This window comes from Acartia tonsa, chromosome 2, assembly GCF_053477335.1.
Source record: "Acartia tonsa isolate MP-2025a chromosome 2, ASM5347733v1, whole genome shotgun sequence".
Lineage (NCBI taxonomy): Eukaryota > Metazoa > Arthropoda > Copepoda > Calanoida > Acartiidae > Acartia > Acartia tonsa.
The window spans coordinates 14,717,337-14,733,222 of record NC_137261.1 but is presented as its reverse complement, the minus strand read 5'-3'; the positions used below and the strand labels follow the sequence as shown (position 1 = coordinate 14,733,222).

General features: G+C 31.1%; 1 protein-coding gene across 1 annotated transcript in view; it reads right to left on the bottom strand.

Moving 5' to 3' along the window:
• LOC145305374 (neuroligin-4, X-linked-like) overlaps window positions 1-15,886 on the bottom strand; it is a 153,207-nt gene that overhangs the window by 46,674 nt on the left and 90,647 nt on the right. The window contains exons 12-16 of the mRNA XM_080146995.1: window positions 14,804-14,857; window positions 14,190-14,274; window positions 12,060-12,152; window positions 9,844-9,940; window positions 8,191-8,300 (exon numbers count right to left, since the gene is read on the bottom strand). Of these exons, the coding sequence (XP_080003121.1) occupies window positions 8,191-8,300; window positions 9,844-9,940; window positions 12,060-12,152; window positions 14,190-14,274; window positions 14,804-14,857 (439 nt within the window). The remainder of the gene's footprint in view (window positions 1-8,190; window positions 8,301-9,843; window positions 9,941-12,059; window positions 12,153-14,189; window positions 14,275-14,803; window positions 14,858-15,886) is intronic.

Genomic DNA, 15,886 nt, shown 5'->3' with positions numbered 1-15,886 from the left:
TGGCTCCTCACAAAAGCACTTTTAGAATACTGCAATTTGTCATTTTTTCATATTTCTTGATTGTGATGCATCTGGTTTAAAAGAATCTTCTGTAATAATGTAGCTTATAGTAACAAGAAAAAAAACCTTTTTATTTGACAAAAAAATCTCTTAAGATAAAAAAGTTATCAAGGTTTGAATTTTTAAAATAAAAATGCCTTTTAGAAACCCTACCCTATTTAAATAAAGATATTATGATGGATTATAACACACAAGTATAAGTTGTCAAAAGAGGGCGGAGATTTTGGAGATTAAATCCAGTCTTGCACCAAATATAGAGGAAATTCAGGGGGAGGGGGGAGGAATTTAGGTAACAAGATGAAATATTTCTGGTCATGAGCTGGTTTTCCGGTCATGGGGTATTAAATCTTAACAATAGATTACAACAAAAGGTTTGATTTATAATGTAATAATTTAATTTAAATAAATTGTATTTTCAAGATGTTAAATATTTACAATCTGTTGAATAAAAATTTTAATAATCAAAAAAAATATGTTTATCTTTTTAGAATGGTAGACATTTTGTATTATAAATAAATCTACCTAAAAAGTACAAAATAATGGCCGAAAAAGTCACCACACACACTTTTTGAAATCTTTATGCTCTAAAAAGCGCCGTTGTTTTCAGAGATATTCAAAAACACCTTTTCTAAGTTTAATGTATAATTTTATAGAGAACAAGAACCTATAATTGTTTTTTCCATATTCCTACTGGTTGTATCAGAAAATCGTAAAACTCAGTTTTTTTCTGACTCACCCTGTATTTGGGCTTTAAAACAAATATTCAATAATAAGAAATATCAAAATCTATGTGCATAAAAAAATAGACTAAAAAATAACATGGTATTTGAACCACAAAAATAAAATTTTATACCTTCTTTAAAGTTGTGTTTAGTCAAATGCGCTTATCAAGTCAAATGTATATATATAAAATGGTCAAATATAACAACAGTTTAAATTAATAAGCCCATTTGACAAAATGCTAACATACAACTTTACAGAAAATATGCGAAAAAATGACCCTCTATCCAATTGTGTTGTTGCCTTTTAAATATTTCCGATAAAGCCCTTGTGTTGTTTTTAAGAATTTAACACATATTTTGAACAAAGGGGGGTAATTTTTTTTGCGGATTTTTTGTAAATTGTGTAACTGTTTAGTCAAATGCGCTTACACACAACTTAAAGAAAAATACGCCAATAAATGAGCCTCTTTATGGCAAATAATGAATACAATATGACAAAGGGCTTTATCCCTAATCCCTGGTTTCCATCCACATGCACTTTGGTTACATTTGACTTATTTAACAGGCTCATCAAATATTGGGTTAGCAGTCTTTTTGTTCAGGGACCTAAAGGAATAAGACAATGGGAAAAAAATGAAGTACTCCCCAATGTTAATGCACAAAAATATCCCCTCTGTTAATTGCAATTTGTGGTTAACTTAATAAACCAACCAATCAAAATCAAGTAAAAGTCCCCAAAGTTGTTTAGCCAACGAATACGAAAACTTTATTATGAAACTTTGAGGCCTAGTGTAATAACAGCTCATAGTCCCCTTTATCTTTGGGTTAGCAGTCTTTTTCTTTCGTTTATTGAGATTTTTAAAAGCAAAGCTTTTCTAATATTTAGGGTTGGTCGGTCCGTCCGTACATCCTTTTTTAGTTAATTTATGCATTTTATAATTGTCTTATCGGTTTCAAACTTTGCATGGTGATTCCTGTAGAAGACAGGTATGATTTAAAAAGCGTAGCAATTGTATAATGGTTAACAAAACATTGTGATTTTAACTTTTTTTAACAACAAATTTTTATGTGATATAATTATCCGATTGATCTGATTTTTGGAATACTAATTCCTAAGACAACAAAGTAAATTTTACTATAAATGTTATAAGCGAAGCGTCTTTAAAATCAAGTCTAAAAATGTAAGTATCTCCTTAAACAGTACATATCTTATTTATTTCTGACACTCAAAAAGTGCTAATTTTTGTTTGTCCTAGACATTTTAATGCTTCACATTTGATATTGTTGCCATCCTTGTTTCATATTAAAAGGCTGAGTATGAATCAGGGCAAGTTGCTTAAAAATTGTTTTTAGAACTGTGTTGGTTGGAAAAATTAAACTTAAAAGTAAACTACCACCCTTTTCTTGGCTACAGACGAATGAACTAAAGTTAGTATGTTCAAAAAGCTTGTATAATATTCCAATTAAATTATTTTTGTTTATATTAACAATTTATAAAGCCAGCATTTTCAGAATCAATAATTACCAGAAGAAGATATTTTTTTTCTCACAATTTTTGAAGATGATTAAAGTCCCTCAACAGATTATGACGTCATACGATAAAATAGCCAATGAGAGGCCAGTATACACTGTAATTGACCAATAGTAAAATTTATGCTGGCCTCTCATTGGTTATATTATCGTATGACGTCATAATCTGTTGAGGGACTTTAATCATCTTCAAGATTTTCTTTAAAGTTTTGTGTAACTGTTTAGTCAAATGCGCTTATTAAGTCAAATTGTTCTTAATTTATATTTGATATACATTTGGTCAAAATTAGGAACAGTTTGACTTAATAAGCGCACTTGACTAAATGTTAACACACAACTCTAGATGAAAAAAATAATCCTTTTTATTTGAAATGAAATAAATATGTTATGTACTGTCAATTAGAATATAATAGCAAATGTAGAGTTTATAATACCAAAATAACTGGACAAATACCAGGAACCTGGGACCAGACCAATGGATTTATTATTATCTGGATCTTACACCAGATTATTATATATGTACTCTAATAAGTATACTTAGTAGTGGGCTAAAATAACGATTTCCCCCATCCATTCCCTTTACCCAATCCCCTCTCCTCTTAATGGATTAACAAATTGACCAATTAATTACAGGGAAAATAGCAACCGAAATTGACGAAAATTTTTCCCCTGTCATAATATCCACGTATATTCTACATCCATTCTGGGACCAGACTAAAAAGTAAAGTTTTGAGACAGAGAGCACTACCTATTATTTCAACTATGTTGAGGTTTTATTTCATTTAGGGATCTAAAGGGATAAGACAATAGCAGAAAAGTTGATGTACAACCCCAATCATGACGCACAAAATTACCACTTCTGTAGATAAAATCAGTGATTGAAACGTTTGAACACTCAACTTAATAAACCAACCAATTAAAATTCAGTCTATAAAGTTGTTAATCCAACGAATAAGAAAAGATTATTAAAAAAAATTGGGGACTAGTGTAATAAACAGCCATTGTCCCCTCTCTTTCTGGGTTACTTGGGCTTGATTCAAAGATTATCATAGTGAAAGGGATAGGTAGCTAATTAGTAACGTTTCAGTGTAAAATGGCACTTTTAATTCATTTGTGTGGATATTTCAATTCATTACATGGGTTAATATCATAAATTATTGGGGGATAACCCAATTTTTTATTTTAAATTAAAAAGATAATTTAAAAAAATAGGGGAGGGATCGGATCACTCCCCCCCCCCCCTATTTTCATTTTTAGTTTTTGAACCCAGTAAAAGTGTCGGACTGATTATGATGTAAAAAAAATAATTAGCCAATGAGAGGCCACTATAAATTTTACCGTTGGTCAATAATGGCCTCTCATTGGCTAATTTTTTTTACGCCATAATCAGTACGACACTATTACTGGGTTCTTAGTTTTTAAACAAAAAATGGGGAGGGGGTGTCAATTTCATTTGGGAGGGTGGTGTTGCCCTTCCTCAAAATAGTTATAGACCTACCCAGGACCTATGAGAGAGCCATTTCGATTTAGCGGTTAGCAAAATCTTCGGTACAAACATATAGACATCCTGTTACATGCTAATCTGTTTTCAATGCTGAGAAATGGAAACAATTTTAGTTTGCAATTATTCTATAAAGAATTATTCTATGATAGTTGTATAGTTTTCAATTCTGAGTAACACTAGGGACAAAAGTTTGAACATTACAATTTTAAGTTTTATTTACTTTGCTTTAAACTTATTTTAAATGCTTTAGTTTCTAAATATTGCGTTAAGTAGTGTAATTTTTTAGCAAAAGAAAATTCTAATTTTTTTCTATTTTCAGGGAAAAGGTTCCTTTTTCAGATATGCAAATTAATTACAGATTAATAAAACACTATCCCTAATTCCCTGGTCTTTTTTATTTATCGACAGTTCATTATAGAAGAAAATCTAAGCAAAACATGAGATAAAAGAGATTATTATGAGAATTTTAGTTTTTTTTATTAATACTAAACACTTGAGGGGGTGGGAGGTTATATTCGACAGCCTAATTTTTATCTAATTTTTTTGGGGGGGAAAGCAAATTTTTTCTAATGGAAATTCATTTTGGGTGGGTAGTGGTACCCTCCCTCAAAATAGTTATAAACCTTCCCAGGACCTATGAGAAGCTAACCTGCACTGTATAGGAGAACCATATCTATATAACGGTTAGCGAGATCTTTTTCTACAGACTCAAAAAGCTTACTAGGATTATCCTACCCCTGTAGTTGTTGTGTAATACTACTCTATCCCTGTATCCCTGTAGTATTGTATAATATTACTCTATCACTTTATCCCTGTAGTATTTGTGTAATATTGACCAAATAAAAATTATGCCACATAACCTTATTACCTCATAAACCTCTCCAAATAAGAAAAAATATTATCAGAAATTAAGAAATTATTATATGTATCCTTATATTAAAGTAACTGGATCTCTGTGTGTCTGTAGATAAGATCTTGCAGTGAAGCTTCTCAAAAGTACAGAAAAAGTATTCAAGTATTATGGGGAAAGATACCTCAATCTTCCTAATAGAATTCGTCCATAGAAAAACTTCCCCCCTAATAGAATAAGCTGTTTTCTTAAACTACAAATAAATGACAAATTAAGGGTCGTCACTCCCTCCCCCTAGAGCCTTAAGGGATGTAGCTGCTTGTATTTAAATGAACAGAAATTTATAAAAAACAAAGATATGTAGAATAAAATCCATAAGTATTATACTATCTAATGTTGGACATAACGTAAATGTAATTAAAGGTATGAAAAAAGTCATTATTAAGCTTCCATATTCAGCAAAAAACTGGATGTTTTAATGACGCATTCAACATGCCTATATCTACACCCCTGCATAATATATTTTATTTTATTATACTTTCCTTTCACCAATCATAAACTTATGGAGAGGACTCAACCTGAATTTTTATCAGCAAAAACGTCTGGCAAATAAATCTTCTAAACAAGATAATAGACTTGAAAATGCGCCATTTTTTCAAGTATGGCAGCCATTTTGAATTTTAGACAAGACATTGTCAGCGCATAAAAAGAAAAACATATCGTACTTATGGCTTAGTATGTAGTATAGATTGCTTGGTAAGATCTCTTTAAACTAAATAACAGGTCTATAAATTTGATAAAAAATTTTTTTTTAAATTAAGACTTTATTGCCCTAAACAAGAAATTTAAAAAATCTCTTTTCTCTTCCTTTTTTATTATTTTAAACAAAAATGTTTTTTTTCTCCAATAGAAGTGAATTCAAAGTTTACATAAATCTGATGAAACCTTACATAAGATTTGATTAATTAAAATCAGGGCTAAAGTTATATTTTCTTTCATGTTGACTTTAATGGTGAATGTTTTTACTTCTTTTGCTTGAGAATTTAATTTATTTACATAAATGTTTTAATTTTGAGCAATACAAAAAGAGAAAGGGGACAATGGGCTGTTTTTTTTACACTAGTCAACAAAAAGTTTTATAAAAACTTTTTCTTATTCATTGGTTTACTAACTTTGGGGACTACCACTACTTTTAATCTACAGAAGGGGTAATCATCATTGGAAATGTACATAATTTATTCGGCTATTGTCTTATCCCTTTAGATCCCTGGATGTATCCCTCTATTCCTGTAATAATATAAATATTCTTATTGATGGTGTATATAATGAGAGGGATGCATTAAATTCCAACCATCCAATTCTTCTCAATTCAGAACTCTCTAGGGTGTGCACCTAAAACTACACTAGAAAAAGAAGGTAATTTTTTGCATAATTTCATAAAGTTGGATGTAGTCAAATGCTCTTATTAAGTCAAAATGTCATTAATTATAACCACATGTCATGGTCCAAAATTAAGAACAGTTTGACTTAATAAGAGCATTTGACTACAACCCAACTCATGCCCCTCTTTATAGCATTCTGTCAACATGTAATTTAAGAGTTTTATCTTGACTTTTAACATTTAGTAAAAGTTATCAAAGCAATCTTTTTTGTGATCCTATTATATAAAGTAGTAAGCTTTTATTGTCTGTAGCAAAGGATCTCGCTAACCGCTGAACCGCTCTGGTTCTTCCTTCAAATTTGGTTGTTCTTGAGTCCTTAGAAGACTTATAACTATTTTTAGGGAGTGTACCACATCCCTCTCAAAATAAAAATGGGGGGAGGGTCAACTTCACTCTCACATACACCAAGTTCCATTAGAGGCCTCTAGGGGCGTATCCGATAGTATATTATAAACTAACTTAATTTAAGTTGCAGGAAGGTTGTTAAGAATCTGGACGGATAGATATAACATCTGTGTTATTTATAAAAAATATTTGCTGTTGAAAAAACTGTAAATTTATAGAAACTCTACTTTAGTTTGGCTTTCATTTAAACTCAGGCAAAAGGAAATGAATTGAAAAGCATGGAAGCATGGAATATCAGTGGTTAGAATTGACCTAGGTAGGTTGAGCATTATGTAACTATAAATTATCTAAATTTAGAATGTTTTCCAACCTATTTTTAATAGAAAAATACGCTATACAAAAACACATGAAGATATATTTCGATTTTACCAATCATTTACAATTCATTTTGCCTTAAAATATAGGTATGAGACCTATTAGATAACAACAAATATAATCAAAGATATTTGACAAAAGTTTATAAAAAAATTGTCACAAATTATGTTGAAACTTATCAACAGGATGATAAAATGAAAACTGAAGAAAGATTAAATTTTATTGGGAAGAGTTTTGGAAAATTTTGACTTTGTTTGTATTTACCATGGGGTGGGGCAAATTTATTGTCAGAGGAATTTTGAAATGGTTAAGAAATAGGCGGAGATATGATAGGTAAATTTGTTGAAGGAGGAGAAAAAACTATGAATCTGAATAGTAAACCTTCACTTCAATGGTCTTACGAGGGTTTATGTTAATTTGATGATTATTCAATGGGTCAACGTAAAACATTAACACTTCTGAATCATGGAAAGAAAACGAAGTAGCGGGTTTCGTCGTATTTAAATAGTAGCTTTTGATAGGTTTGATTTGGTAAAAGTTATTGATTGCACCGCAGAGTTAGGAAATAGGCCCTGCAGAGTTAGAGCTCCCTGCAGGGTCTAAACCCGCTACTTCGTTTTCTTTCCATGATCCACAATTTTGATACATCTTAAAATGATTTCAACATGTTTTAAGAAGGAGTCAAAATATTAGATTATTTGTTGTCTAATATTAATTTTTTTGTCAAGAGTGAGCCATTTCAATAAAAACCAGAAAGAGAGAGGAATATGGGCTGTTTATTACACTAGTCCTAAAGTTTTCAATATCGTTTTCTTAGCTTAGCAACTTTGGGGACTTTAGTGAATTTTTATTAATTGGTTTATTAAGTTGTTTGTTCAAAATTTTTAATCACTAATTTTATTCTTCAGAAGGGGTAATTTTGTGTATCATCATTAGGGATGTACATCAATTTATCGGCCATTGTCTTATCCATTTAGATCCCTAAATAGAAACTAAGGTTCTATTGTTTTATCCTGTGAAAAGGAAATAAATGTATGCAATTCATCCTTTAAATTAGCCTCCCCTCAATAATAATTACATTTTACAACATTAATTATTTCACTCAAAATAATTGTTTGTCTTTTATTTTAATTAATTTTAATGAAAACTGAAATAAATTTTATTTTACTCATGGATGAAATACATGTCTAAAATATAAATCTTCTTTCCTTCTAAAAGTTTTGTAGCTTAAATAGCTTCGGCATCTCGGGTCTAACAAAACTGGTTTAAATGTATTTTTTTTTCATTTTAATTTCCACAGAAAGCTGTCTATAATACGATGCAATATATAACTATATAACTGTAATAAATAACTATTCTTACTTGACAAAGGTGCCAGCGCTATGTATAGCAGGTGCAGTGTAGAGAGCATCAGTTATGGCTGCTAGGGTCTGGTTTAACATCAACCTTGCGGGGTCCACTGATTCCTCCAGCTAAAATAATACATAGTTATGGCTGCTAGGGTCTGGTTTAACATCAACCTTGCGGGGTCCACTGATTCCTCCAGCTAAAATAATACATAGTAATGGCTGCTAGGGTCTGGTTTAGCATCAACCTTGCAGGGTCCACTGACTCCTCCAGCTAAAATAATACATAGTAATGGCTGCTAGGGTCTGGTTTAACATCAACCTTCCGGGGTCCACTGTCTCCTCCAGTTAAAATATTACATAGTAATGGCTGCTAGGGTCTGGTTTAGCATCAACCTTGCAGGGTCCACTGATTCCTCCAGCTAAAACAATACATAGTAATGGCTGCATATCTTTTTAGCTAATGCTAATAAAACACTAAACCTTAGACTAAACTAAAATTTTTCATAAGATTTGGCCCACTGTCGATCAGATTTGTGCTTTCAATCTGAAGCCTACAAAAATTTGAAAACTTTTGGCCGAAATGTCCCGAATGACGGCTAATAAGAATAATTCAATATTCCCAATCACTGTACTCCTGCTATTTCTTTACAGTTTTCTTGTGAAATTGTGCTTTTAAAACTTGATTAAAAACAATTTGCATAAAATGAAGGTGTACCATGGCTTCCGCTGAAGTGTCCTATCTGCAAAGTATTTTATATATTAGCCATTCGAATGGATATATTATTACCAGATTATCTAATAAAGCCAAAAAACACAGCAGTCTAAAATAACAAGTTCCCCCTTCCACCCCATTTATCCAACCCCCTCCCATCACATTGGATGAACGAACCGACCAATAAATGAGTACCATGCTAGCAACTAAATTAACGACAGTCTCCCCCCTGTTATAATATCCACGTAAATCCTACCTCCATTTCCATATGGAATAACAACCCCAAAAAGGTTTTAAATGAAGTTTATACCGTAATAACAAATTACAGAACTATGCTTATAAAAAATGTGAAAGTGATGTTTCTTTTACAGTGGTGTAACAAAGAAACAAGGATGGCAACATCCATAAGAAGCAAAGCACAAAAAATTATAGAAGGATTTACGGACATAGAGATTTAAAGAGCATAAATTGTTTAAACCAAGAACACCTTTCACACATTTTTCTTATTTTTGTAGCATGACTGAGAGACCGACGGACAAAATAAATTATAAACTGACACTTATTGGTAAAGTGTATCATTACAAAAACAATCTGCCGTCTATTTTCAATGGCAGCCGAGAAAATCCCAGGACCTATGAGGAAGCTTTACAAAGGGTATAAAGAAATCAGACATGTGACGTCAAAATAATGAGGTATTATCCATATCTTTTTTAGGGGTTTTCTTTCCCACTTCTACTCTTGTTCCTCATTTTTGTGACGTCACATGGCTGATCGTTTTAGACTCCGTGTAAAGCTTCCCTATGAGAAGCTATCCTGTAAAGAGAACCATAACAGTTAAGCGGTTAGCGAGATCATTAGGTACAAACAGACATACATACAGGCATCCTTTTACTTTGTGATTTACTAATAATTAATAAATTATTGATTAGTTAATTAACAAAAAATCTAACATACCTCTTTATAATCAGTGTACTCGTTTTTGACAGCCAGGAATATTTCTCTCAGATGATTATTGTAGATATTTGTTACTAGAATATTCAATACTTCATCTCTGAAAATAATATATAGATAAGAAATATTCATACCATATTCATATTATAGATATTTGTTACCAGAATATTCAATACTTCATCTCTGAAAATAACATATAGATCAGAAATATTCATATTATAGATATTTGTTACTAGAATATTCAATACTTCATCTCTGAAAATAATACTTAGATCAGAAATATTCATATTATATGATTACTAATAGATATGTGTTACTAAAATATTCAATACCTCATCTCTGAAAATAATATATAGATCAGAAATATTCATATTATATGATTATTATAGACATTTGTCACTAGAATATTCAATACTTCATCTCTAAAAATATAATATATAGATCAGAAATATTCATATTATTGTAGATATTTGTTACTAGAATATTCAATACTTTATCTCTGAAAATAATATATAGATCTATATTACAATGTTATTAGCGAAGCTTTTCTATAATCAAGTCATAAAATGTAAGTATGTCCTGAAACATTAGTCTGTTTTTAAGCCGTTTTGCAACACATTTACTTACAATTTTATTAAGACTTAACATTTATATTATACTTATTCAGATCTGACACTCTACAAGTATTAATGTTCATTTGTCCTCGCTTTCATGTATGCTGTCATCATAGTTTAATGTTTAAAGGAAAAAGACAGAATTTTTTATGTTAAAAATTATTATTTAAGTTTGTACCAACACAAGGTTAACTTTCTTCTTTAATAATTTGATAAATATTTCAGGAATAAAAAGTTAAGTAAAGAGAATAAAAAAAAGGATTTATACCAAGGTAAAATTATTAGGATTAAAATTTATGTAACATAACAATGAATTAAGTTAGTTTTATTTTTAAAACAAAACGGATCTAGTGCAGTTCAAAGTAAAATGTTCCTCATAACGATTATCTCCAATAATCTAGGAATTTTAAAGGATGCTAGTTTTTAAAGGGCTGAACGTACATATCATGCACGCACACCGTTTTATGCGGCATAAGAAGGCCTTTTAATAATCTGGAATAGCCAAGATCCAATGATGCTCAGGGACAGCTACACTAAGGATGCACTGCGAGTTAACTGTGCATTATTGAGCATAACTATTCCTGATTATTATAGCTTTTCTTTTGTCGGTTAAAATTTTGTCCGAGCATAATCTATACGTTGCACCGTTTTGGCGTTAGAAACATTTAAGGATTTTGGAGATAATTGTTACCAGGAACATTTTACCGTTTACTGCACTTGACCCAGATTTTTATTTTCCTTTCTCTCTGTGATGTATTGTGTGAAGTTATAATCTTGTTTGAGCATAATTAAATCTTCCCCCCACAGCTTTAATAAATATCAAAACATTTTTCAACTTTTATAATTTTATCAAAGTGAACAATGTATATTTTGAAGGTCAAGGCAAAGAGAGAGGGGACAGTGGGCTGTTTACTACACTAGTCTCCAAAGTTTTATAATAACGTTTTCTTATTTGTTGTCTTAACAAAGTTTTAAGGACATAGTGAATTTTGATTGGTTGATTTATTTAGTTAAGTGCTCAAACGTTTGAACCACTAATTTTAATCTACAGAGTGGGTAGTTTTGTGTATTATCATTGGGGATGTATATCAATATAAACAAGGATGACATCATCCTTAAGTAGCAAAGCACATAAGTATAATAGAGTTTAAATAGATATCACGGAAGGCAAAAATCCCAAGGATCTAAAGACAATGACTGAAAAATTTATATAAATCTCCAATAATGATACACATAATTACCCCTTCTGTAGATTACAATTAATGGTTGAAACGTTTAGACACTCAACTTAATACCAACCAATCAAAATTCAATAAAAGACCCCAAAGTTTTTAAGCTAACGAATATGAAAAAGCCTGCAAAAACCCTCTACTCCTTCTTTTGGCGAAGTCCACTTAAAATTGTTCCGTATCAGTTTAAGGCATCTTGTACATATATATTTAAAATTTCATTGTATCTAAACTTAAGCTAGATAGATAGATATATACATATAGGTAAAAGAATAGCTATTGTTATTAGTTCATTGTTAGATCATAAGTAAGATAGATAGATATACAGATAAATATAAAATTAGATAGGTAGATATAATTGAAATATAATTGTTACCTTTCTTTAGGGGTTAGCCCCTGTCTGAGTTTAGTTTCTCCCAGTTGATGCGCCCATTCTACATGGTTGATGCCGATAAGTGTATCATATGACCTGAATTAATTTATGATATGTTAAAAAGTTTAGATGTAAATTTGGCAAGAAATATATGTATATTTGACAATTTTAGATGTATAATTGCGAGTGATAGATGTATTTTTGACAGTTAATTTGAGTAAGACTGTATTTTTGGCAGAGTTTTTCACATTTTGACACAAAGAATTTAACATCTAGCTGTATTTCTGCCGGTTGTATAAACGCCATGCATCCATTAAAAACAAATATCAAAAACGTCTCAACTATATTCGTAGAATGTGAGAATTTTTCAACAAAAAATTATCAAAAACATCTTGCAATATTATGACCACGAATAAAATTATTGAAAAAATAAATTTTTGCTTATTTCAGGTTAGGTTAAGTGAAAATAAGCCGTTGAAGAGACCTGCAGGGATGGGGCCCGTAAGAATTCATAGCTCACCGCAGAGACTAGAAATATGTTTTTTATATGAAAAAAGGTGGGACCCAATTAGATTTGAGTGAAAGCCCTAAAATTAAGCGCCTAGTCGGTTGAAATTTATTGGAAATTAGAATGGGTGTTGTTCTTCGTAGGTCAAATTACCGCAAGGATTAGCCATTAAGAAAACAAACATATTATACTCCTTGTTTTAAATTAATTCAAACATTAGGGGTGGTGCATTCGATGTTCACTAAAGAAAAAGTACAAGTTTTATATTCTTGTCAATCCTCAACTGTTATATAATTTTATATAATGGATATATAATTATTAGTTGGATCTTACACCAGATTTTCTTTCATAAAGTGAAATGCGCAGCGGGCTAAAATAACGATTCTTCCCTTACATCTTTTTTACCCTATCCCCTCCCCTCCTAAAGGATGAACAAACTGACAAACAAACGAATTCTTAGCAAGCTAAATTAACGACAATTCTCCCCCCTGTCATAATATCCACGTATATTCTACATCCATTTGTTAGATATACTCCCAGCTTCCTATAGCCTCAGAATAAATTGTAAAATTCCTTAAATTTCCCAGCAGGCAGTTATTGGAACACAACAGGGATATAAAGTGATAAGTTAATGGCCGTTAAATATATGTACATTCCCTATGATAATACACAAAATTACCCTTTCTGTAGATTACAATTAGTTATTGAAACGTTTGGATACTTAACTAAATGAACCAACCAATCAAAATTCAAGAATAGTCCTCAAGGTTATTAAGCTAACACATAAAAAACGTTATTAAAAGACTTTGGGGACTAGTATGAACCACTTCCTCTCTGGGAACACAAGCACAACAATTAGGGATAAGAAAATGGCTGATAATTTGATGTACATAACCAAAGATGATACACAAAATTACCCCTTCTGTAGATTACAATTAGTAGTTGAAACGTTTGGACACTCAACAATAAGAAACAATAAGAATCAAAATTTAACAAAGTTAAGTTGAGCTAACGAATAAGAAAACTTTATTAAAAAACTTTGGGATCATTATAATAAACAGCCCAATGTCTCCTCCCTCCCTGGTTTTCAGTATATTTGTCCGTGCCAGTGCTAAGATGTGAAAACAAATACTATTTCAAGTTCTAGGTTATAATATAACTTTACATGAATGAAATAGATAATCTTATAGTATACATATTAACAAGGGCGTTTGTGTATATTACTGGTAATTTATTCTGTGTGTTGGCCTACTAATGGTCATTTGTATTGCATGGCGTCATTTTATAAAGGAACTATAAAGAGCTCCCACAATACACATTTTGCAATATCAAATAACTGACAGTGTAGAAATGCCTTGACACATGATAAGAAAAAATATAAAGACTCTCTTACGGATAGAGTGCCATTATAGGGTTGATCGATTACCCCTAAGTTTTTTTTATCAGATGTCTCTTGGAAGGTTGGTGGTACCCTCCCCAAAAAAGTTATGAACATTCCCAGGGCCTATGAAAAGCTACAATGTAAAAGAAAACCACATCGGTTCAGCGGATAGCGAAATCCTTCGGTACACACACAAAGATTTTTTTACTTTATTATAAGGATATATTCTTGTGTTAAGTATTACCTCGATTCAAAGCTACGTCTAAATCTCTTATTTCTTCTGATGTCATTAAAATTATGTTTCAATGTTACTCCATCAATGCTCGGACCTGAACATTAACAATATAATTATACTCTAGCGGATACGCCACTAGAAGCCTATAGGGGCACGTAAAATGTTTTCTTTTCAATCTATGTTAAGATCAGCTGTTTACCAAAGAATATTTTTTCGCCGCTAGATTGGGTTAGTTATGTTTTTTTTGTGATTTCTCTTGGGAGGGTAGTGGTACCCTCTAATAGAATAGCTCTAAATCTTCACAGGAGAATATACATTGTTAAGGAGAACCATATCGGTTAAGAGATTAGTAAGATCCTTCCGTACACACAGAAAAATAGACAAAGATCCTGATACTTTAATATAAGGATTCATACACTAGTCTCGACCCTAGGGGAGTCCGAAGCGGGTCAAAAAATGCCTAACACCACCAAAAGTCTTTTATGAAGCTTCTCTGAAAAGTACAATTAATTCGCACTACCAGATTCCAAATATATAGCCTCATCATAGTTAATATGTATATTTAAGTTGTTAAAAGATCAAAGATAACTTAATTAATACTCAGAATGTCTATCATTACCTACCTATATGTGTTAGAAAGGTGGGCATCGAACCAAGATCCACATTCAGCAGAGAATCTAAGATACAAATAAAAAATTATAAACGTGACATTATGACTTTAGTTGATATAATTATCAGGGATGTAAAGGGATAAGACAATGGCCGATAAGTTTATGTACATCCCCAATGGTGACACACAAAATTACCCCTTCATTAGATTAAAAATAGTGGTTGAAACGTATTAACACTCAATTTTATAAACCAACCAATATAAATTTAAGTCCTCAAAGTTGTTAAGCCAACAAATAAGAAAATGTAATTATAAAACTTTGGGTACTTAATATACAGCCCATTGTTCCCTCTCTTTCTGCATTAAACGTGACATTATGACTTCAGTTGATATAATTATAATTCAGAAGTTTGACAAGAATTAAAAATTTGCAATTCAATATAATGCTTAGTAATAAAATTGAACGTTTCTGAAACGTTTTTATGTTAGTTTTAATCCATTTAATTTATATAACAAAGATGACAAAATCCATAAAAAGCGAAGCTTATAAATGAATTATATCAATGCTGATAAAAGTGAATGTATCACAAAAGTGAAATCAAAAGGTTTTGTCTATTATTGTTTAATGTTTATTAGACTAGCCCCTAAAGTATTATAATAAAGGTTTCCTATTTGTTGGCTGGACAACTTTGGGGACTTTTGATTGGTTGGTTTATGAGTTAATTGTTGAACTGTTTCAAACAATAATTTTAATCTAAAGAAGGGTCAATTTTATGTATCATCATTTTTGATATACATCACTTTATCGGTCATTATCTTATCCCTTTAGATCCTTGCAAGCAATTAGTTGTTATAATTTACATTTATTCCTCCAAAAATAACATATTTAAAAAAAGGAGTTTTATATAGACATTACATAGTAGCTACGCTATTAAAAATGCACCGCTGTCTTATGTCTATCAATCTGGGCAGGGTAAAAAAGTTTGTTTGCTGCTAACTAAAAAAATGCACAATCCTGTTGGATACACTTTGCTGCCAGGCGTAAGGATGGTTGGAGAATTTTTACAAGAATAATTCAATAGCTGGGAAGCTTTTT